At 39.5% G+C, this 24,980-nt stretch overlaps 1 protein-coding gene across 1 annotated transcript; it reads left to right on the forward strand.

Moving 5' to 3' along the window:
- Positions 1-1,434: 1,434 nt before the first annotated feature.
- nes.L (nestin L homeolog) lies at positions 1,435-23,583 on the forward strand. The gene is made up of 4 exons (XM_018231440.2): positions 1,435-2,359; positions 8,776-8,900; positions 15,741-15,805; positions 18,145-23,583. Exons 1-4 carry the CDS (start codon positions 1,556-1,558, stop codon positions 23,013-23,015), a joined length of 5,865 nt encoding a protein of 1,954 aa, XP_018086929.1. The 5' UTR covers positions 1,435-1,555; the 3' UTR covers positions 23,016-23,583.
- Positions 23,584-24,980: the final 1,397 nt, after the last annotated feature.

Consider the following 24,980-nt stretch of genomic DNA (forward strand, 5'->3'; position numbering starts at 1 on the left):
TAATTGCTCCACAAGGGGGCACAATGCTCCCATTGCCAAACTGTTGGATTGCTTGTCATCTAGATAGAATTTTAGGATTTTCTAAATGCCGGTTATTGAAATCTGTCATCCTGGGGAACGATATTATTATTACTACCAAGTTTTTATAAAGCACCAATGTATTTTGCAGCTGTGCTCAATAGAAGGGTGTACAACCAAAAAAAAAAATAGATTTCATACAAATACTGCCAGAAAACAGGAGATATAGGGCAGTGATGGGAAAATTTCTTCCGTTTTGTTTTGCCGGAAAATTTGCGAATTTCCCGTGAAATGTGCGAAACGGCGAAAAATTCGCGGAAATCATTTTGACACCCATGTCAATTTTGGCACCCGCCTCAATTTTGACGCTGTCGTTAATCTCAGTGGACTTTCGAAGTGTTGAAAAGCGTTGACTGTTAGTGATGGGCGAATTCGTGAAACGGCGTCTCGTTTTTAACGCCGGCACCCGTTTTTTTGACGCCGGCGCCCGTTTTTCGGGCGTTTCGTGAATTTATTCGCTGGAGGTGAATTGCGCTAATTCGCCGCAAATTCGCGCCTGGCAAATAAATTCGCCCATCACTATTGACTGTGCAACAGTTTTAATGCGAGCGACTTTTCCCATGCGAGTCCAAATTTTTCGCTGGAGTTTTGCAAATTTTTTCGGCGATGACGAAAAGCGCAACTTCGATACGAATTTGCTGTGAATTTGTGCCTGGCAAATTTATTCGCCCATCACTAATAGAGGGCATATAAAGAACTATACCGAGCCCGACTATACAGAAGTGTAAGGAGAATATTGTTGAGGCAAGTACCTTTACTCACTGGGATTTTTGCACAACTAATCGTAGGGAGATAAGCGAGTCCTCGCAGTCATAAACAACCCCTTAAATCTAGGCTAAACAATACAGATATTTAACTGGAAATATGAATCCGGAGTTATACTTGCAAAGAGAATAATCCTGTAAAAGGTTTTGTTTGTAAATTTATTTCAGTTAATCTATGACTGTTTTGCTGCAAAACGGAGCTGTTTACTTTATGTTAAAACAACCGAAGCAGGAGATGTTTATTTGTCGGTTCTTTAGGAAATTAAATTCAAAAAATGTAGTTTTTATATGAATGATACAATATGTGCCCTTAAGTGTAAGCAAAAAAGGGTACACTCATCAAAAGTTAGTTGTTTTTATTTTATTAACATTTTTTTATAAACTTGTAGTGAGTTCATAAAAAACATTTATGATTTCATTTCTTTCCTGATAAAGACTTTTCCACTTTGAGCCTATATTTCTTATAACAATAGCCTTGGTATGAGTTAATATAGCGCTTGCCTCACTTAGTGCAATGGGTTAAGAAGTGTGTTAATTTGGGTCCCTCCCATCTCCAGCCAGATGCTGTATATGAATAGATGAGCTCTGCTCCTCCTTAGTCACTTTCTCAATCTGCTCACTCATTCAGGCGCCCAGCAGAAGCCCCTTCTGTCTGGCTGTTGGACACAACTAGGAAAAGTTCCCTGGGATTCACACTACATCAATAAAGAAGAATGGAAGGTTACTTAGCATCAGTATCACTGGGAGAAGAGTCCACTCAAATGTGGAGCCTCAACAAACGTCTGGAAGCCTATCTGTCCAGAGTCAAAGCCCTGGAAGAGGAGAATGAGTTGCTCAGAAAAGAAATCCACAGTTTAAGGAGTAGTAAGTCTGAAAGATGCTGGAAGAAGAAGCATCACGAAGAGATGATGAAGCTGAGGGATGCTCTGGATGATGGCCACAGAGATATGGTCCAAGCAGAAATGGTAAGAGACAGCATATATGAAGAGATCGAGTTTATAAAGCAAAGGTGTCTGGAAGAGAAGCAAGCAAGGGAAGATGCAAAGAAAGAACTGTCTGAGAGTAAGAAATTGTTGGAAGAAGAGACAAGAGCACAGATCTGGTTGAAAGAAAGACTTGGCCAGCTTGAGGCAGAGTTGGAGGACATCCTCAGAGACCATGAAGAAGAAAAAGCATTGATGGAGGAAGAGATTGCAAGCTTCTCCCAAAGACTGGAGAACTTCAGGGTCGCTCCCATAGCCTTTAAACCCGTGGAGGTTGAAGACTATGCCAGGAAACTCTCAGAGATCTGGCAAGGGGCCGTGGAGGAGTACAAGAGTGAACTGTCAGTGTTGGAAGCCGGTTTGTCCGAATCTAAGGAGAACCTGAGAAAGGTGCTGGATGAAAACAAACAGAACCGGCTTCTGCTGCAAAGCCTGGATAAAGAATTAGTGAGTCTCAAGATGAGGAAGGAGGCTCTGGAGGACCTTCTCTCCAAGCAGTGGCAGGAACAGAAGGAAGAGGAAGAAAAGCTGCAGGTGAGTACTTTAACCAATCATAACAAAGAGTTTCTAATGACATCGACCTAGAATGTATAGTAATAAATACAAAAAATAGGGCTATTTTGCATGTTTTGTTTTACCCATAATGCAGTAAAAAGTTGCACCCATTTACTAAATGAGACACCTGTTGTAATGGTGATGGTGCAGCATCGCTAATGACATTTACTGGTCATTCCTCTAAAATTCTGTGCCCAAGTTAACAGCCGCTAGAGATTGGAAATAGACTCTTTAACCCCTTAAGTGTTATGAAACAAAATCTATAGCTCCCCATATGAAGACATATGCAACAATCACAACAGTTATTCCATTTGTACTTTATATAGCTTAATATATTGCATTATCACAATAAGAATAGACATGGTAATAAAAAAAATGGGGCCTTGTTTACAGGTTGCTCAATCTACTATCAGTACCAGCTGGAGCTGCCATAGTGCTTCCACTGCTGATATGAAATGAAATACCCTCCATGCACTGTCCCTTTAACAACCAGCGCCTTCAGTTATTTTTAACTCCAAGGTTATTTTTAACTCCAAGTGTATCACACTATTCAACATCTTTAATGCCACATTTGAAAATGCCTGTAAAATAGTAGAGAGTTCAGCCTATTTGTATTTACTGGTAGGAGCTGCCATACTGTCAAGGACACAAAGCATCAGACATGGAGTAAATGTAGAATAGTATTACCGCTGGCCAATAAAAGGCAGCACAACAGCGCTTATAAAAATGATTGTAATGGAGGTTTATGCAGCCCTGCAAGGGTTCAGGGGAACAACTGTTTTAGTGCTACTAAGAAATCTATATGTATCCCATTTGGGAAAGCCACACCAGCTATGTTTGGGAAACAAAGATCCCAGAGCTAAAGTAGCTCATCTGTCTGTTTCTATTGTCTGGGGAATAAGCTCCATTGTGATTGTACAGTATCTGCCCCTCCTGTCGCCCCCCCCCCCTAAACATTATGGTACTGACTCCTGTTCAATGCTGTTGTCTCCAGTAGGAATGTTCCATCTGACACATATACATAAATCATATGTACATGGGATATGTCTCTAGGAAAGTGTTCCTGGAAGTATAAATGAGTTACAGTTGTGAGATCATTCCCAACAACCAGTGAGTCAGTCCCTGATTAAGATGGATACTATTTTATTTCTATTTCATTTCTATTTTTTTTATATGTACTGGGAGAGAATGTTCTGTTATACAGATAGCTAGAATCTTAGCTGCCATAAAGCAGGGCAGGACTGCTGCTTACACTGGGGATCAGATAGGATCTGTGCAGCCACTGGGACAGAATGTTCTGTTATACAGATAGCTAGAATCTCAGCCATAAAGCAGGGCAGGACTGCTGCTTACAATGTGGATCAGATAGGATCTGTGCAGCCACTGGGACAGAATGTTCTGTTATACAGATAGCTAGAATCTCAGCTGCCATAAAGCAGGACAGGACTGCTGCTTACAATGGGGATCAGATAGGATCTGTGCAGTCACTGGGACAGAATGTTCTGTTATACAGATAGCTAGAATCTCAGCTGCCATAAAGCAGGACAGGACTGCTGCTTACAATGGGGATCAGATAGGATCTGTGCAGCCACTGGGACAGAATGTTCTGTTATACAGATAGCTAGAATCTCAGCTGCCATAAAGCAGGACAGGACTGCTGCTTACAATGGGGATTATATAGGATCTGTGCAGCAACTGAGACAGAATGCTCTGTTATACAGATAGCTAGAATCTCAGCCATATATGACTACAGGAATTCCGGCACTTGATGAGATTGCATGACACTGAATGAGAACACAAAGGAAATGAAGTACAATAAGCAGCATTAATTAAGGAAATTACATACATAACAACACCTGCTATAGTCCATTACTTAGCGACATTGAGTAACGTTGGCCTAATAACTTTGATGGGCGGCACAATGAGAGAAGTGCCCCAAACTGTCCCACTACTTCCCAATAACTTTGATAGAACAGTGTGGACCCAGTTTCCGCAGGAAAGGCAACTAATAATGGTATTAGGATGAGGTTTGCTTGGCACAAGTCCGTTGCAGTTATGGCACAGCCATAGTAATTTTTGGAATGGCTGCTGTAGATAGGAAATCTAGAAGTTAAATCTACTTGAGCTCCACAGAGAATAGGGGACATCTCCAGTTGGGTGGTCCTGCAGAGGTTCTTCTTGATCAGTGTGCCCACCTTCCCTTATGGCTGAATAAAAGGTATAATAGTCCTTAAAAGACATGCACTATGCTCCGTATGCAACGTTGGGCAAATGTAGGATTATTATTATTACTGTTCATTAGTAGAGACATTGATCTTGGCCCGTGGTTGGGTTCTTCACTTCAATACCCCGGGGACTTTAAGCAAAAACATTGGCATATCAGTTATTCAGCCATACTTCCAGGAATATCTAGGGAGCAATTAAAGGGGTTGTTCGCCTTTAAAATAACTTTTAGTATGATGTAGATAATGCTATTTGGAGACAATTTGCAATTGTTTTTCATTTTTTGTGGTTTTTAAGTTATTTAGCTTTTTTATTCAGCAGCTCTCCAATTTGCAATTTCAGCAAACCAGTGGCTAGGATCCAAATTCCCCTAGCAACCATGCACTGATTTGAATAAGAGACTGGAATAGGAATAGGAGAGGCCTGAATAGAAAGATGAGCCTTACAGAGCATTTGTTTTTAGATGGGGTCAGTGACCCCCATTTGAAAGCTGGAAAGAGTCAGAAGAATAAAAAGGCAAATAATTTAAATTCTAAATATATAAATAATGAAGACCGACTGAAAAGTTGCTTAGAACTGGCGATGCTATAACATCTTAAAAGCTAACTTAAAGGTGAACTACCCCTTTAACCACTGATCTAGGGAATCAATATATAAATAAATAAACACTTAAGGATTCCTTAAATGACCAATAACATAAACATTTTTTTTATTGTACATAACGAAAAAAAACCATCAAGACACATTTAACTTTGCAAAGTCTTTATTAAGAAATAACTTACCGATACTCCGCTTGCGCTCCTCTTCAGAAAAGGTGACAGGCCGATGATCCATCGTGCGGCGCTCGATTTCTCCTCCCTGGCTATCTCATATACAAGGCAGGGAGGAGAAATCGATCGTCTCCCTGTCACCTTTTCTGAAGAGGAGTATCAGTAAGTTATTTCTTAATAAAGACTTTAAGAATTTAAAGTTAAATGTGTCTTGGTGGGTTTTTTTCATTATGTATAAACAAATTCTTTCTTTATAAAAGGAATGTCACTGGTCCTTTAAAGGAACAGTAACACCAAAAAATGTAAGTGCTTTAAAGTAATTTAAATATAATGTATTGTTTCCCTGCATTGGTGTGTTTGCTTCAAAAACACTACTATAGGTGATATAAACATGGTGCTGTGTAGCCATGGGGGCAGACATTCAAGGCACAGGTTACATAGCAGATAACAGATAAGTACTACTATAGTTTATATAAAAAAGCTGCTGTGTAGCCATGGGGGCAGCCATTCAAGCACAGGATACACAGTAGATAACAGATAAGTACTACTATAGTTTATATAAACAAGCTGCTGTGTAGCCATGGGGGCAGCCATTCAAGCACAGGATACACAGTAGATAACAGATAAGTACTACTATAGTTTATATAAACAAGCTGCTGTGTAGCCATGGGGGCAGCCATTCAAGCACAGGATACACAGTAGATAACAGATAAGTACTACTATAGTTTATATAAACAAACTGCTGTGTAGCCATGGGGGCAGCCATTCAAGCACAGGATACACAGTAGATAACAGATAAGTACTACTATAGTTTATATAAACATGGTGCAGTGTAGTCATGGGGGCAGCCATTCGAGGCTCAGGTTACATAGCAGATACCAAATGCACTGTGTAGAACACCATTGTATTCTATTACAGAGCTTATCTGTTATCTGCTATGTAAACTGTGCCTTTTCTCTTTTTTCAGAGTAAATGGCTGCCCCCATGGCTACACAGCAACCAATTTATATAAACTATAGTTGTTTTTCTAAAGCAAACGCATAACTTTTACTAATGCAGGACAACAGTACATTATATTTTAATTACTTTAAAATGGTTTTCTTTTTTGGCATTACTGTTCCTTTAATTCCAAGCTACTAATAGGAGACGCTATATTAGGTAACGTAGCAAAGGATTCAGGCTGCCCCCCCCCCCAATCCAGCACTCGCTATGTCAGGGTCATGGGCTAATTTGATTCTGAAGCAACGGGAAACAGCTGCTTTGCCTCCTGAATTATATATATTAGCCCGGCAGATGGTTAGTATTTTAGTCTCCTTAATTTCATTTGGGCCACTTAACTTTATTACACGGCCGGAGAATCCACAGACGTCAGTAATTGCCTGGAGTGGAATCCCACTGGGACAGTTGCAGTCATTATGGAATGTAAATAAATGTAACCCTTGAACCTTTAGGGCCACATAAAAGGGTCACAAATAAAGATAAATGCTGCAAAATCCCCGGGTGTATTGTCAGTGTCATATGTCTCGTTCCTGAATAGACCCTGTTAGTAAAATAACGTAAATGGACATGAATGTCTTATTGAAAAGGGTTTTCTTTTGTCTGAAAACTATACAGTCGTACCTAGTTATATCCAGAAGGCTCAGGACGGGGCGTTTTCCGGATAAGGGGTCTTTCCATAATTTGGATCTCCACACCTCTAGGGTAGAACTCCACAAGCGTTTTTCATCGGAGCGACGCCCGACGGCAAAACGCACGCGATAAGTCGGATGGAGACACAGGCGTCAAGATTCTAATTGGACTGAATGATAAGTCTCAGGTAAAAAGTACATTACATCCGACGCAACACGACTGTCGGAATGTGGACGCAGAAAGCAGCAACTTCATCCGACAGTCGGACCGTGTAGTTGTTACCTCCGACTTTTCATCCAGTCCAATTATATCTTGACGCGTGCGACTCCAATCCGACATATCGCTTGCGTTTTGTCAGCGGGCGTCGATCCAACGAAAAACCCTGTCTACTAGAAAATCATGTGAACATTAAATAAACCCAATAGGCTGGTTTTGCTTCCAATAAGGATTAATTATATCTTAGTTGGGATCAAGTGCAAGTGACTGTTTTATTATTACACAGAAAAAAAAATCGTTGTTTTAGAAAATTTATTATTTGATTAAAATGGAGTCTCTGGAACCCGTAATTTGGAACTTTCTGGATAATGGGCTTCCGGATAAAATGGATCCTATGCCTGTATTGGGAAAATGCAATATATATATATATATATATATATATATATATATATATATATATAATTATTTTTTTTTTGTATTTTTTTACAGTTTATTTTCTGGTGCTGTGCTCTAGAGATTTCCTTTACTTGGCAGTGGCAGCCTAGTCTGTTATCCAGAAAGCTCTGCGTTATGGAAAGGCCGTGTCCCATAGACTCCATTTTAATCAAATAATTCCAATTTTCCTTTTCTGTGTAATAGTAAAACAGTAGCTTGTACTTGATCCCAACTAAGATATAATTAATCCTTATTGGAAGCAAAACCAGCCTATTGGGTTTATTTCATGTTTACATGATTTTCTAGCAGACATATGAAGATCCAAATTACGGAAAGACCGGGAAAACCCTAAGCATTCTGGATAACAGGTCCTAACCTGTACCCTTGTATAGCCATGCGTATGGTATCTGTCCTTCTGAGCTTCTGTCACTATTATTTATAAGAACATTTAGCTGTGGAAACAGACAAACCACTGGATGTGTCTTAAAGGTGTTGTTCACCTTTAAATGTAATTTTAGTATGATGTAGAGAGTGATATTCTGAGACCATTTGCATATTTTTTATTATTTGTGGTTTTTAAATTATTTAGCTTTTTATTCAGCAGCTCTCCAGTTTTCAATTTCAGCCATCTGATTGCTAGCAACCATGCATTGATTTGAATAAGAGACTGGAATATGAATAGGAGAGACCTGAATAGACAGACGAGTAATATAAAGTAGTGATAACAATACATTTATAGCTTTACAGAACATTTGTTTTTAGATGGGGTCAGTGACCCCCATTTGAAAACTGGCCAAAGTCAGAATAATTCAAACACTATAAAAACAAAACATGAATGCCAATTGAGAACTTGCTTAGAATTAGTCATTCTGTAACATACTGAAAGTTAACTTAAAGGTAAACCACCAGTTTAAAGGACAAGTAAAGTCTAATCTTAACATAACACCCCACTTTATCCAATTTCACCATGAACAAGGGAGGGTTAGAGACTTCGATGTTTTTTTTTTTTTTTCTTCATTCCTCTGGATCAACTAGCAGTTAGGAGATTCAGAAAGTTAGAACTAGATGTGTGTATTGTATAAATTTGCTTAGGACTGATCGGCTTTTCCTTCTCATTTGCAGCTTGAGGCTGAAGCTTTGGAACAGGAGAAACAGGACCTTAGAGCTCAGATTGCTGAAGTTCTAGAGGACAGACAGCAGCTTATGCACCTTAAGATGTCCCTCAGCCTGGAGGTGGCCACATACAGGTAACAATCTCGGGGAGGCCCAAACTCGGAAATCTCGTGTGTGCGTCTGGAATATTTCTCTCCTTTTAGCCACTTGTACTTAATACTGTCATACAGATGTCTCCATTGACTGCTGTGAGTCACAATTTCCACCTTTTGTTCCCTGTGTAGGGTAGGGAGTAGTGATGGGCGAATTTCTCCAGCTTCACAAAATTTGCCAAACGGTTAAAAATTCACAAAAAATCGTGAAATCCGAAAGTTCACAAAAAAATTGTGCAAATCGAACGTTTTCATGGAAAAAATTGTGCAACTCTAACGTTTTCACTAGTGATGGGCGAATTTGCGCTGTTTCGCTTCGCCAAAAAATTCGCAAAACGGCGCTGGCGTCTCATTTTTGACGCTGGCGCCCGTTTTTTTTTATGCCGAATTTTTTCGGGCCAATTTTCCCGGGTATTTTGCGAATTTATTCGCAGGCGGCGAATTGCGCAAATTCGCTGCAAATTCGCGCCTGGCGAATAAATTTGCCCATCACTAGTTTTCACTAAAAAATCGTGCAGTTCTAATGTTTTCACGAAAAAATTGTGCAGTTCTAACATTTTCACTAAAAAATCATGCAATTCGAACGTTTTGAAGAAAAATCGTGCAAATTCAAACGTTTTCACGAAAAAATCTGAATTTTCACCGGCAAATTTTTGCCAGAGAGTCCTGGATTTATTCGCCGCAAATTTGTGCCAGGTGAATATATTCACCCATCACTAGTAGGGAATAACAGATTCATCTGCACGGTTGCAGGAAATAAGAAAGGGAGGTTGCCTGGATTTTTTTTCTTTAGTAATATTTGCATTCAGCAGTAATACAAAACAAAACAGTACAAAGCATTTAATGCTTCTAGGCAAAGTCCTCACGTTGTCTCATGGTAACACATCCGTCAGATCTAACCTTTTCAGCACATTTTACAGCACAATTATGGGATTTGCTATCCGGAAACCCATTATCCAGAAAGCTCCGAATTATGGAAAGGCCATCTCCCATAGACTCCATTTTATCCAAATAATCCACACTTTTAAAAATGATTCTCTTTTTCTCTGTCATAATAAAGTAGTATATTCTAGTTGATCCCAACTAAGATATAATTAATCCTTATTGGAAGCAAAACCAGTCTATTGGGTTTATTTCATGTTTACATGATTTTCTAGTAGACTTTACGATATGAAAACACTAGGTCCTGAGTAGTCTGGATAACAGGTCCCATACCCGTATTATACATCCCCATTAATGTGCGGCATAAATGCCCTCAACTTTTTATTCTGTGTAATAACCAATCAGCAATTTGTTTTGGACATGTTAGAAAATAAAACCAAAGACCTGATTGGTGGCTATTGACAACTGGACCTCAAGTGAGAATCTCTATGTATAAATGAACCTTTGCATTTTAGTGTCGAGAAATAATGTCTATAACCTTGGCCCTCTCATTGGTCCCACTACCACCAGTGCCTGGGTATTAAAGGGGTGGATCACCTTTACCGTAACTTTTAGTATGTTGTAGAATGGCTAATTCTAAGCAACTTTTCAATTGGTCTTTAGTGATGGGCGAATTTGTGCGATTTCCCGCCGGCAAATAAATTTGCAAAACGGCCAGAAAAATTCACTGGCGAAAATTCGCCGGCGTCAAAAAATAAAAATGGATGCTGGTGTCAAAAATGAGATGCCGGCGTAGTTTCGCAAATTTTTCGCAGTTTTGCGAATTTCACTGGAAAGTCGCAAATTTTTCGGCGAAGCGAAAGGGCACAAATTCGCCCATCACTATTGGTCTTCATTATTTACATTTTTTTTTATTTTTTTTTAATTATTTGCCTTGTTTTTCTGACTCTTTCCACCTTTCAAATGGAGGTCACTGACCCCATTTAAAAAAAAAACAAATGCTCTGTAAGGCTACAAATGTATTGTTATTGTTACTTTTTATTACTTATCTTTATATTCAGGTCTCTCCTATTCATATTCCAGTGTCTTATTCAAATCAATGCATGGTTGCTAGGGGAATTTGTACCATAGCAACAAGACTGCTGAAATTGTAAACTTGAGAACTGCTGAATAAAAAGCTAAATAACTAAAAAAAAAAAAACACAAATGATAAAAAAATGAAAAAAGTAAAAAAAAAAAAAGTAAAAGTTACTTTAAAGGTGAACAACCCCATTAAGTCCCAGCATGTTGTAAGGAGCTCTTTAAATACGGCCCATATTACAAATAATAGCAGTCAGAATAAGGATACAGGCAGTTTATATTAGCAAAGAAAGTGGCCGAACTAAAAATATTTTTCCACCCAAATAAGCCTGGCAGGACACTCACAGAGTCTGCAGTTAAAGCCTCGCTGTTTATACAACGAGAAGCTTATAAAGTGCAGAGTCACCTGAGAAATCTAAACTCTCTCTCCACTGCGTCAAACCATATCCATTGCACTCTCATATATTAACATAGAATTGTATTTGACTACAGATTATTTAGTCTGTTCTTACACCCATCTATTTAAAGGGCAAGGAAAGCCAAATCCACTGGGGAGGTGATTTACATATCGACACCCCAAGTCAATGTGGCTTTCCTTTTCCATTAAACCTGAGTTTATATCAGATATTTTCTGGTAGTTTGTGCCATTGGGGTAATCCCATATTAAAATGCTGCCATTTAAAGGACAAGGAAAGTTAAACTAAAGAAGTATGTAGAAATGTTGTACATTATGTTTTGTGCTTCTGTACCAGCCCAAGGCAACCACAGCCCTTTAGCAGTAAAGATCTGTGTCTCCAAAGATGCCCCAGTAGCTCCCCATCTTCTTTTCTGCTGATTCACTGCACATGCTCTGTGCTGCTGTCACTTACTGAGCTTAGGGACCCACTCACAATATACAGTACACATAGAATAGAAATGTCACAATATAAGGCTGATTAGTAATTAATACAGATAATTCCTACATGGCAGCACAGAAACCAGTGCAATTAGCATCAGAATTTAATAATCAGCAAACCTGTAGCATCAGCTTATATTACAGGGAAGCTCATTTTCTGCTGGATAATTAGTGACGAGCCCTAAGCTTAGCTTCTCAACAGCCAATCAGAGCCCACTGAGCATGTGAGTGTCACAGACACTTTCCAAGATGGTGACCCCCTGTGACAAGTTTGAAGTCCTGGATCATTGCTGCTATTGACAAGCTGAAACTTTAGGCTCCTGCAATAAGTTCAGTATATAAAATATGGCATTTTAAGCCACATTCATTTTTAGGGTTTAGTTATCCTTTAAATGCTAAAGGTTAGTGATGGGCGAATTTGTGCCCGTGAAATACGTGAAACAGCGAAAAATTCGCGAAACTGCGCCATCGTCTCGATTTTTTTTTTTTACATTTTTTTTTGACACCGGTGATTTTTCGCCAGCGAATTTTCGTAGCCGCAAATTCACCCATCACTACTAAAGGTTCATTTTTCTAAAGTTTTTTGGCAAGGTCGCCAAACAAGCAGAGCTGGGCCCGATTCAACCCACACGCTGGGCCAAATTGGACTGACCCAATCATTGGCCCCAGGCAGGGGTGTAACTATAGAGGAAACAGACCTTGCGGCTGCAGGGGGGCCCAGGAGGTATTGGGGCCCCATGAAATCCTAATTCATATACAATATACATATAAAATAAATATTGGTAAAACAAGTCAACCTCTAGACATTTTGGGAGTCTGAGAAATAATTTGATTTGGGGCCCAATAATATCTAGTTACTCCACTGCAGGGCCAACAGGCCTGTTAATGAGGACCACATCAACACGTCAATGCAGTCGTCCTTGGATGGGAAATCAAATAGTCCAATTAATAGCTTGACAATTTTCTGCCAGATATCGGTCGGGTGGGCTTGTCTGTGGGCTCCATACATGAGCCATATACTGGCAGTGTTTTGTCCATGGAATGCCTCAACTTGCATCTATTGTCCCATACACTTCATAGAGTCAATCATTATTAGTTGTAGTTTTACTAGATAGGGAGCTAAGTCTCCTACTGTAGAATAAATGGTGAACCTGGAATTCCACTGATAAATGAGCCCATTTGTCTCATTGATTGGTTCCGGTGAAGACTTTAAACCTCAAGCCGTCTCCTCTACACAAAAAGGGGCAAATTTACTAACCTCTGAAAATTCGCCAGCGATGGCTTTGCTCACAGCGCAACACTTCGCCAGGTGTAGATTCGCCAGGACAACGCTAATTCACTAAAATCCAAAGTTGCATCCAGGACGACGAACACTGGCGAAGTTGCGCTATCATTACTGCGGCAAGCGAAGCGGAGTTGCGCTAGTGTTGGCTCATTTGCATACGGCGGGAAGTTAAAGTTGAATGGACGTATATGTTGCAGCAAATACATTACACTACACAAGCCCAGGAAACCTTAATAAAAGAAAATAGAGTTGTTAAATTGCCCTACACATGAGCCCAGTGTATTATGTGCCATATGTTAGGGAATGTAGGGGGAAGCTGGTTACCCCCAAAAAATGTACGCTCTTTTGCAGCCTATCACCCTGAAAAAGTAAAAGACGCCAGCGTTTTTTGGGACTTAGAAAAATGTTCAACTATTTTTTTAGGAAGTCCTATCTGTTCTATTGCACTTCGCCTGGTCTGAGGTGGCGAAGGCAAGTCTGGTGCAAGTTTAGTAAAATCCGCATCTTAGTGAATTTCTGTAGTTACGTCCCTTTGCCAGAGCGAAAATTCGCCTGGCGTTAGAGTGCGAAGTACCGCTAGGGTCTATATAGAATTTTCGCCCGTGTTAGTCACTTCGCCCTTTACTAAATTTGCCCCAAAGTGCAGACTCTGCAAGTGGAGGTGGTGGAAGCCCCCAGATTCGGCGTGGTAGGTCTGAGCAGTATTGTTGAGTCTCAATAGTGAACTGGAAGAACTTCCCCGCAGGAGTCGGTCTAAGGGGTGAGATCGTGCGAGAGACAAGCACATGGCGCTCCCAGAAGTGAATAAAACGGCTGCGAATCTGTAATTTGCAGAATTGCACTTTAATAAATGGGAAACTGTCGGTTCTTTTGTGGGTCCTCTAAAAGAAATACTCCATTCAAGAGAAATACAAATGCTATAAGCTTCACCCCCCTCCCCCATTAAGATTTCTTGCCCTTTTAATTTATAGGCTGTTTTATCCATGGGAATTTGTTTCCCTCCCGGCCTGCCCTGCTACATTTCTCTCCCTATTTAATAAGGTCGGACTTGCGGTTGGCGCCGAACAAAAGCCGGTCACTTATTAGCATGACAATGATTCTCACTGGGGGGCTACAGCTAAACATTTCTTTCTTGAGACTTGCCATTATACCCCAGGGTTGTGTCCTGGATAATAAATCCTCAATAAAAGTCTCCGAGTAGACATCTCAAGGGCTTGCGTGTGTGTGTGTGTGTGTGTCTTTGTGCGACCCTGAAGCTGGACTCTGAGCTTGTACAACAATGGATAACACTATCTGATAATGTCAATTAACTGAATGAGTTTAAAAGTGCAAAGATCTTGTGCTGGGATGTAAATTCATCACTTTCTAAATATTTTGCTAAACAATGGCATACAAAACTAAAAAATTAAAAAAGACACCGTTAAAAACGATGTTAGTATTTGTGACAAAGTAATGTTTTGGAAAGTAGAGTCATTTTGTAATCATCTTTGGGGTGACACGGTAGTATAGTTAAATCTTTTTTGCAAACCTTCCCTGCTTTATGACTTAGAGCAGTGAACCCCAACCAGTAGCTCGTGAGTAACATGTTGCTCCCCAATTCCCTGGATGTTCCTCCCAGTGGCCTCAAAGCAGGAGCTTATTTTTAAGTTCCCGGCTTGGAGCCAAGTTCTTGTTGCATAAAATCCAGGTGTACTGCCAAACAGAGCCTCAATGTAGGTTGACAATCCACATAGGGGCTGCAAAATGGCCAGCACTTATTTGGCACCCCAATAAAATTTTTCATGTTAGTGTTGCTCTTCTGAATGTTGCTCACTGGTTCAAAAGGTTGGGGATCCCTGACTTAGAGTCCAACTATCTTCATAATGACAGAGCATTCTGTCACACTAGTTGTTTATTAACTGTGTTTGAATCCATTGTAAGCAGCAGTCCTGTCCTGCTTTATGGCAGCTGAGATTCTATCTATCTGTATAACAGAACATTCTGTCCCAGTGGCTGCACAGATCCTTTCTGATCCCCATTGTAAGCAGCAGTCCTGTCCTGCTTTATGGCAGCTGAGATTCTAGCTATCTGTATAACAGAGCATTCTGTCACAGTGGCTGCACAGATCCTATCTGATCCCCATTGTAAGCAGCAGTCCTGTCCTGCTTTATGGCAGCTGAGATTCTATCTATCTGTATAACAGAACATTCTGTCCCAGTGGCTGCACAGATCCTTTCTGATCCCCATTGTAAGCAGCAGTCCTGTCCTGCTTTATGGCAGCTAAGATTCTAGCTATCTGTATAACAGAGCATTCTGTCACAGTGGCTGCACAGATCCTATCTGATCCCCATTGTAAGCAGCAGTCCTGTCCTGCTTTATGGCTGAGATTCTAGCTATCTGTATAACAGAGCATTCTGTCCCAGTGGCTGCACAGATCCTATCTGATCCCCATTGTAAGCAGCAATCCTGTCCTGCTTTATGGCTGAGATTCTAGCTATCTGTATAACAGAACATTCTGTCCCAGTGGCTGCACAGATCCTATCTGATCCCCATTGTAAGCAGCAGTCCTGTCCTGCTTTATGGCAGCTGAGATTCTAGCTATCTGTATAACAGAGCATTCTTTCACAATGTGAATTGCTGTTTATATGTGTATCGACACTAACAGCTTTAAAGCCACAACTTTATTGGTTTTTGTTTTTAGGTCACTTCTAGAGGCAGAGAATACAAGGATAGACATCGATTACAGAGGATCTAGCACCTTTAATGGTAAGATACCATTTATGAAGTTTTTTTTTTTAAATTAGAAAATAAATGTATTTGTTGCCGACATAAACAAATGTGGGACGCACCAGCATGGTATAACAAAAGGACTGTGTGAAATTCACAATGCCAATCAAAGTGTTTTACTATTGTAGTAACCTTTAGCAACCAATCAATTTAATAATAATTCATTAGTCCTACTGCAGCAAGTAGTTCTGCTCCCCTAAAAGATTGTGCAGATGGCTAGGTCTGTGCATCACGAGTTACTGTGCTGGCATTTGTAGTCTAGTTTAAAGGAAACAGTTACACAAAATAATGAAAGTGTTTTAAAGTAAAGACAATATAATGTAGTGCTGAACTGCACTGTTACAACTAGTATTTGCTTCAGAAACTCTACTATAGTTTATATAAATAAGCTGCTGTTTCGCCATGGGGGCAACCATTCAAGGATAATTGTAAAAAAAACAGACTTACACTCGCACACCCTGGCCGTCCAAAAACAAACGAATCCCAGGTGCTCGATGATAGAGGAATTGGACAACCTCAAAAGCAGCGTAGACACACCGGCACAGCATGGGTATTACTAGCAGGTATAACCTTGCTCGTTTATTGCGGATGAAACGTTTCGGGGTGTAACCCCTTTCTCAAGCAGCCATTCAAGCACAGGATACACAGTAGATAACAGATAAGTACTACTATAGTTTATATAAACAAGCTGCTGTGTAGCCATGGGGGCAGCCATTCAAGCACAGGATACACAGTAGATAACAGATAAGTACTACTATAGTTTATATAAATAAGCTGCTGTGTAGCCATGGGGGCAGCCATTCAAGCACAGGATACACAGTAGATAACAGATAAGTACTACTATAGTTTATATAAACAAGCTGCTGTGTAACCATGGGGGCAGCCATTCAAGCACAGGATACACAGTAGATAACAGATACGTACTACTATAGTTTATATAAATAAGCTGCTGTTTCTCCATGGGGGCAGCCATTCAAGCACAGGATACACAGTAGATAACAGATAAGTACTACTATAGTTTATATAAATAAGCTGCTGTGTAGCCATGGGGGCAGCCATCCAAGCACAGGATACACAGTAGATAACAGATAAGTACTACTATAGTTTATATAAACAAGCTGCTGTGTAGCCATGGGGGCAGCCATTCAAGCACAGGATACACAGTAGATAACAGATAAGTACTACTATAGTTTATATAAACAAGCTGCTGTGTAGCCATGGGGGCAGCCATTCAAGCACAGGATACACAGTAGATAACAGATAAATACTACTATAGTTTATATAAACAAGCTGCTGTGTAGCCATGGGGGGCAGCCATTCAAGCACAGGATACACAGTAGATAACAGAGAGTAGATAACACAGTAGATAAGAGATTTAAGTTACCCTTTAGGGCTATTCCACACGGGGAGATAGCCTTGCGTTTGCGGTCGCGGCGACAAAGCGCCGCGCCAGTCGCCGCGACCGGCGCAGGCGACAGTTTTGTATGGGCGCCTATGTAAAAACGCCTGTGCTAACCACACGAGGCGATGCGCTTTTCAACAGTCGCCTGAAAATGCCTCGCCAGGCTTTTTCAGGCGACTGTTGAAAAGCGCATCGCCTCGTGTGGTTAGCACAGGCGTTTTTACATAGGCGCCCATACAAAACTGTCGCCTGCGCCGGTCGCGGCGACTGGCGCGGCGCTTTGTCGCCGCGACCGCAAACGCAGGGCTATCTCCCCGTGTGGACTAGCCCTTACATCCGAGAGTACATTCAGAGTAGGACGGATGATGACTGTCATCCTCTTCCATTACACACCATGTTTAAGTCATGACAAAGAGAAGTCTATTTACAGTAGGTACTATTGTCAAAAGCATTTCAAAAGCATTTCCACCAATTCTTCACTCCATTCTGTTCAGTCATATGTTAATTGGACAAACACATAGCCTTTGCATTCTTTAGCAATTGTCTAATTTAGATAAAGTCTAACAACATGAACCCTTTAAATTACTTTTGTATTACAGATAGAAATATAGTAAAATAGGCTTACTTTTTTATATTTTGTGATTTTCATGATGTTTAAATACTGCTTGTTTGTTAAGGCCATTCATTAGTTATTACTTTGATTTTTGGTCACATGCTCCAGTGTTTTATTTTTATTATGACATTGAACCTACTGCCTGATTGCTGCAATATGTGAGCCTAAAAATTTATAGTAGTCAAAATGAAAAACATATTTTAGACCAAGCTTTATTGTGGTATGAAGTGGAAGTAAGAACTGCTTAGTATGAATAGGTCATGCTACAAAATCTCTGACTTTTTTTTGTTTGTTTCATTTTAGATTCCATGTTGGAACATAATAATTTCAGAAGAAGACCATTGGAAGATACAAGGAAAGCTGTTTCCAGGAATCACAGACAAAGTTACAGCAAAAAACAGATTGGTGACAAAAATGAACTGCAAAGACCATCTCTAAACAATTTCTTGACTGTGAAAAGTTCTGCGGCTCCAGTAAGGACAAGTCCTGTTACCAAAGAGTTTCAGAAAGTTAGCTCTGTTCTTCAGACTCAAGGTCTAAAATACACCAAACCACCTCAGGTCAAGGAAGTTCAGACAGTAGCAACAGTTAAAAGCAATTTAGAAACACGCACCTTTACTGGTGATGCTTTCAGGAGAGCTCAAACGGAAACACGCTCCCACACATATTCCCAGAGCTTGCATAAAACAACAGATGAACAGATTGTTAAAAAAGATGCTGTGGGACTGAATGATTCGAATAGGAACACTAGTATTAAAGAAGAAAAGGAAATTAAGAAAACTAGTGTTGTGGATCATATCGAGAGTAAACCAGTAACATCAACTCAACATAAAGTTCTAGAAATAGATCCTTTAGAGTCTGCTTTGAAGTCATTGGAGGAAGATCTCAGCAGCGTGACTTATACTTTTGATGCAGGTCAAGATTTAAATTTAAAGGCAATAAAAGAAGAACCAATACATTTGGAGAATCTACAAAATGAATATGCTTCTGAAATAGAATACCCAGGTATTAATGCTGAAGCAGACCCAATCAAAGAGATTATTAGTGAATCTATTAGCTACCAGAGAGTGCATTTTGAAAAACAAGAATTATCCAACTTGCTGAAAATGGAAAGTACATATGAGGAAAATGTCCAAGAAGTCACCCAAGAGTTTGATTCCAATGAACAGGATGAACACGATAAAGCAAATACTCCAGAAAATAATGAACCTGATGTCCAACAAGACAGGACAATTGAGTCTTATGAAATCAAAGAATCAAAAATAGTTTCAGACAAAGTTGAAGAAGTTGAAACCATAAGCAAAAACCTTAATGGTTTTTTGGAGAAGGAATATATACCCATTTCCAAAGATGATTTTACCGAATCTACAAGCCACCAAGAAAATTATTCTGAGAACTCCCAGTCCTTTGATAGCAAACATTTTGAGGACAAGTCAACTGATAATGAACTCATCACAAACTTGAAAAGTAACACTGAAGAACATATCTTCCAGTCCAATCAAGAACATTTGGAGAATGTGGAATTTAGCAGTGTAGTATCAGACACTGTAAAGATAATGTATTCACAAGATAATAATGGTGATGGGGATCATGTTCAAATGGCTGCTGATGAAAATATTTTAAATCAGTCAACAGATATCAATCAGTTACTATTGGATGAACACAGTCATCATAAAGAACCTAAGACTTCAGAGTTTATTGATGTGGAACACAACAATACAGGACTAGAGCAAGGAGAAGATGACAAGTCAAGTGAAATCCCAGTGGAAATCAATGAGAATGTTAGTGTTGAAGAAATTATTCACCAGATAAGTGATGTTGAAGATGATACTAAACAAACATTTGCGGATGAAGGGAATAGTAGATCACAGATAACCCAGAAAGAACAGGAGAGTACTGTTGATTTGGATGGTCCAGGTTATGCACAGGAAGAAGAAAGCCAACTTGCAAAAGATGAAGTTAACATAAGTGAGCAAATTGAAAAGGATTTTGACATTGAAGAAGTTGATCATCAAGTTGTAGATATTATGCAGGAAGTGAAGCAGTCATTTCAAAAGGAAGTTGGCCAGCTAAGTAATATTGAGCAGGAGGTAGATTATTTGCATAATGAAGATGAAGACAGTCTTCAGAACAATTATGACGAGCTCCAGAGGCTTGAATCAAGTGATCTGGAAGAGAATACTGTTGATTTGGAAAGTCCAGGTTATGCACAGGAAGAAGATAGCCAACTTGCAAAAGATAATGTGGACATAAGTGAGCAAGTTGAAAAGGATTTTGACATTGAAGAGGTTGATCATCAAGTTGTAGATTTTATGCAAGAAGTGAAGCAGTCATTTCAAAAGGAAGTTGACCAGCTAAGTAATATTGATCAGGAAGTAGATATTTTGCATAATGAAGATGAAGACAGTCTTCAGAACAATTATGACGAGCCCCAGAGGCTTGAATCAAGTGATCTGGAAGAAAATAAAAACTTGAAAGAGGAAAATCAACTCTTTAAAGATGAAGGAAATCAGAAATTTGGTGTGACGGATATTAAAGAGTTTAGGCAAGAAGGTTATGAAGTTGAAGAGTTTTGTCAAGAGACTATTGACCATCAGGTTTCAGCTCAATTGCTGTGTGAATCTGATATCAATCAGGATAAACTGGGTATGCAAGATGAGGAAGAACAAAATAACCCTGAAACAGAGCAGGAAAGTGATCAACAATATATCAGATCAGATGAGGATACTAAATTAAGTCAAGAAGAATGTGATGTTGTTTGTAAACTAGAGACCATGTCAGACATGTCAGAATATATTGGACAACAGGAGGATTTAGACAAAGAAGAAATTGATTATCCTCCTAATGAACAAGATAATAATGATTTGTTGGAAAAGAAAGAAGTAATCTTGCATCATGCAGATGATCAAAGCTCAGTTAATGATGATGAACTTACAATTGATGAGAAGCTAGGTGAAAGAATTGCTGATATTGAACTTGCTACGATTGATGTTAATGAAAGCTTGGCTGCAAATAAAGAACACGGTGATCTCTTTACAGATGAATATGCTGCTGATGATAATGTAGGTATTCAGGATGATGATAGTGGTCAATATCAAATTAAAGAAGACTTTGAAGATGGAAACAATATCCTAGAAAATGTGGAGATTCAACAAAACTTATTACTTAACCAAGAAATTTCTGAGAGGGTAGATGTGGATGAAGATATTTCAGGAGAAGCAGAAAATGAGTCAGTTCAAATGAATGATGTTGTAGATTTGATGTCTGAAACAAAAGTTATGGGAGATGAGCAAGTCAGTTCAATGGAAACAATGGAGGATACCAAAGATAATGGTGGACAGCTCTGCTTAGAAAAAGAGAATGAAACAGAATATATTGAAGTCACAGATAGTCTGCAGTTTGCTACAGATCTTTCACATGATGAGGGTAGAGAACTGACTGTGGAGCAATGTAGTGCAAATCTACAGCTTTGTGAGAACCCTACCGAGACACTAATCGCTCATCATATAGAATATGAAACTGTGGCAGACCCTGATCAAGAATCACCGGAAGTGCAAGAAACTGAGAATAACCCCTTCAAACCAGCAGAGAGCAAGATAGAAAATGAGAATTCCGAATCTGAAGAATCTATTGATTCACAGGAGATCTCACTGTACTCCCATAAAAGTGAAGAATCTGAAATTAGTAAAGATTATCAGTTAGAGCAAACCTTGCCAGATGCAACACCATTACCCAACCTAGAAGATGAATTTGAAGATTTAACTGAACAACCAGATTCTAAAATTGATGAAGAACATCAAAACAATGATGAATCTGGAGCATCTACTTTTACAACTTCAGTTAATGTAGATAAGGAAAGAGACATTAGTGAGTCAGTTTCTAAAGATGAAGAATCCAATCAAGAAGAATTTGGGGATGTACTGGGTGTTGATAAAACATCGCAAGTGGAAGTCACTTCCCTTTCGGGTTTAGCCCAGGAACCATGTTATTTAGGAGATAATGAGGAGTCAGAAGATTCAGAGGAAAATGCTGAAATTCTGAATGAAAACCCATGCGATGGTCTAGTTGACTTTATGGTCTCAGAAATGTCAGAAACAAATATCATCATAGCTGAAAAGGTGACAGAGCAAACAGAAATAACACTTGAGTTTGATGGTGAAACCAACAAACTTACCGGAAATATTAATGTAAGTGAAAAGGAAACTTATGAGTATGAAAGCCATGAAGAGAATATAGAATTTACAAATGACCCAGATAAAAACTTACTGGAAGGTGAGAACCAGTCAATAAGCCCAGCAAATGACAGTGTAGATGAGAATCAATCAGAAGATAGTGTAATCTCAGACAATGAAGGCACAGCTTCTTCATATGAGGAGTCACCAAATGCAACAGCAATCGGTCATGTTGTGGCATTGGAAGAAAACAGTATTAGCACGACTCAACAAAGTTCTACTGATATACAACTTGTAACTTCTGAAGCCTATGAAATAACTTCATCACAAAACGTGGAAGACAACACACAAGAGACTGAAAAAGAATTTCCTTCAGGAGTGCCTTTAGTATCAAGTACATCTGAACAGGAAGATTCCAAATCTGAAGATGAAGAGTTAGATGATGAGGGGAGTGAGTTTTCTTTTGATGGAAATGATGAGAAGGTAAATGGAGTGCACAAAGAAGTCAGTGAACATAATGAAACAGAGGATATGTTAAATGGACATACGGAAAATGGCTATAGTAAAATAGTATTAAGCAAAAAGAGCTTTGAGATGGAAAGTGAAGTTTTAGATGCACAAGATATTCCAGAAGATTCCATTATTAAATATGCCATGTCAGAGGCGAAAAGTGAAGGCCTCTTCCAGTCTTTGCTCGAAACCTCGGAACCAAAAGATGGCAGCAGAACAGAAGAAGTCCTCTTATTTGCTGAAAGTAAGAAGGTCATCATTAGTTCTGAATATCTGGAATCTTCTCAAGAAGACAGACTTACCATGCTAGTACAAAACCCATACCTTGATAAAACTAACAAGGAGGAAGCTAAGACTATTGCAGAGTCCTATTTAGTAGACGAAGAATTACTTGTTTCATCCAATCAAGAAATGAATAATGACAAACATGAAGGAGTTTTGGTTACAAAGAGTCTGCAAGACGATGAAGATTCCTGGTCATCTGATGATTAAGTGACACGTCTCAATGTACTGTATCAGTGTTAATATGAAGACTTAAATTTGAATCACCACCTTCACTGCAGCAACAGTGAAATTGGATCCCACAACAAGTTTGGAAGTTTTCCCAGATGAGAGTCACATAATTGGAAGGAATTTGATACATTTGCATTTGTGATGTCTATTTTAATAGGCTTCTTGAAATTACCTGGTGTTTTATGCATTTCCAAAGCATAAGGATGGGTTTTTTTGGATGGTCCAGGGCAATGTAAAACATGTCTACTTTAAAGGGGATTTTAGTTATATAATGCATTTTTATCGCCAATACCCTATATTTTATATTTTAAAAAATAGCCCAAAATGCAAGAACCATCAACACATTAGATTTTTTTGATACATCTAAAGGCTGAAGTGTGAAATGCAGTGCATCCTACCCATAATTACCTTTATCATTTTTATTCTCTTGCTCAGAATCTTGAATGGTACATTCTTCCGATTTTATATGATCAATCACTAGCATGCAATTTATATTTTTGATATATTATGATTTAGGCATAATTTTCATATACTCATTGTAATGGAATAATGTTTTTTGGTATGTCTCAGTCATAAATGGATTGATTATGAAATGCACCATACATTCAAAGTTCAGCCGAAACTAATTTTAAATGAGTTTGTAATTTATTTAAGCCCTCTGGCACCCATATTTTTTCCTAGACATGGATTTTGCTACCCTCAGGATCACTTACAAGTGGCCCAGTTGAAACTATATTTGGTTCAGAAAATATTAAATTTTTTTCATGCAACTTCCCCTACAAAGTTGGCCACAAGGTCCATTCCAGTACTGTAAGGCTACAGGGTCTTTACAGGCTTGGGATATTGAGGGTTTAAAATGTTAGCTGTATGGAAATGGGTTGATTCTTAGGAATGGCAGCTGAGTGTAGAAACAGTATTATTATTATTAGCTTCAGCTAACTGACCCCTATCTCCATTGCCATCATCATGCACCACTTGCTTATCCAGGTCAGTGCTTGCACTGTATGGGAACATCAAGCCAATGCATTGCACCTCTACATTTCTTTGGACTGGTGGAGAATGTGGGCACCAACAGTGGAAGATATTGGGATGTTTAGAGGGTCCTTATAGTAGTATAGAAGGCCTTATGCTAACATGATAAACATATATAATGTGTCAAGGCTTTAAAGGAGAAGGAAATCTAGTCGGCGCAAAAACCCTCCCCCCTCCCATGTGTTGCCCACCCTCCCTCTTCCCCCCTGGCCTACCTATCCCGCTGGGCAAATGCCCCCAACTTGTTACTTACCCTTCTGTGCAGGTCCATTTCATGGGCACCATCTTCTTCCACGCGATCTTCTTCCTGCTTTGACCTGCGTTTTGGCGCATGCGCAGTAGGAGCATTTCGCCGGTACGGATCTACTGCGCATGCGCCAAAAGTCACAAAGTTTTCAGATTTCACTTCGTGACTTTTGGCGCATGCGCAGTAGATCGTACCGGCGAAATGCTCCTCCTGCGCATACACCGGTCAAAGCAGGAAGAAGATCGCTTGGAAGAAGATGGTGTCGGTGAACTCCGTAGACTGGACCTGCGCAGAAGGGTAAGTAACAAGTTAGGGGCATTTGCCCAGCGGGACAGGTAGACCAGGGGGGAGGAGGGAGGGTTGGAACACACAGGAGGGGGGGAGGGTTTTTGCGCCGAATAGGTTTCCTTCTCCTTTAAGTGCCAGTTAAAACTCTAGAGGGATATACAGTATCTCACGATGGTCGACAATGCCAAATTGTTATGGGTAATGGCTGCCTTTCTACCTTTGCCCAATTGCACTGCACTACTGGTGCTCTAATTATTAAGAGTCATGAGTCGCTTACAGGCAAGAAAAGTGTTTTTTTTTAACTGGTTATTTATTAAATTTTGTAATTAAAATTCATTAGGAAATCTTAACAATTACAGGAATTAAAAGCATCCGAC

Source organism: Xenopus laevis, chromosome 8L (genome assembly GCF_017654675.1).
Source record: "Xenopus laevis strain J_2021 chromosome 8L, Xenopus_laevis_v10.1, whole genome shotgun sequence".
NCBI lineage: Eukaryota > Metazoa > Chordata > Amphibia > Anura > Pipidae > Xenopus > Xenopus laevis.

Bases quoted from the DNA above. Each gene is read 5' to 3' on its own strand.
- nes.L (XM_018231440.2), top strand. From the start codon at position 1,556: ATGGAAGGTTACTTAGCATCAGTATCACTGGGAGAAGAGTCCACTCAA. The intron at 8,901-15,740 runs GTAACAATCTCG...TTTTGTTTTTAG, and splicing joins CTGGAGGTGGCCACATACAG to GTCACTTCTAGAGGCAGAGA. The intron at 15,806-18,144 runs GTAAGATACCAT...GTTTCATTTTAG, and splicing joins AGGATCTAGCACCTTTAATG to ATTCCATGTTGGAACATAAT.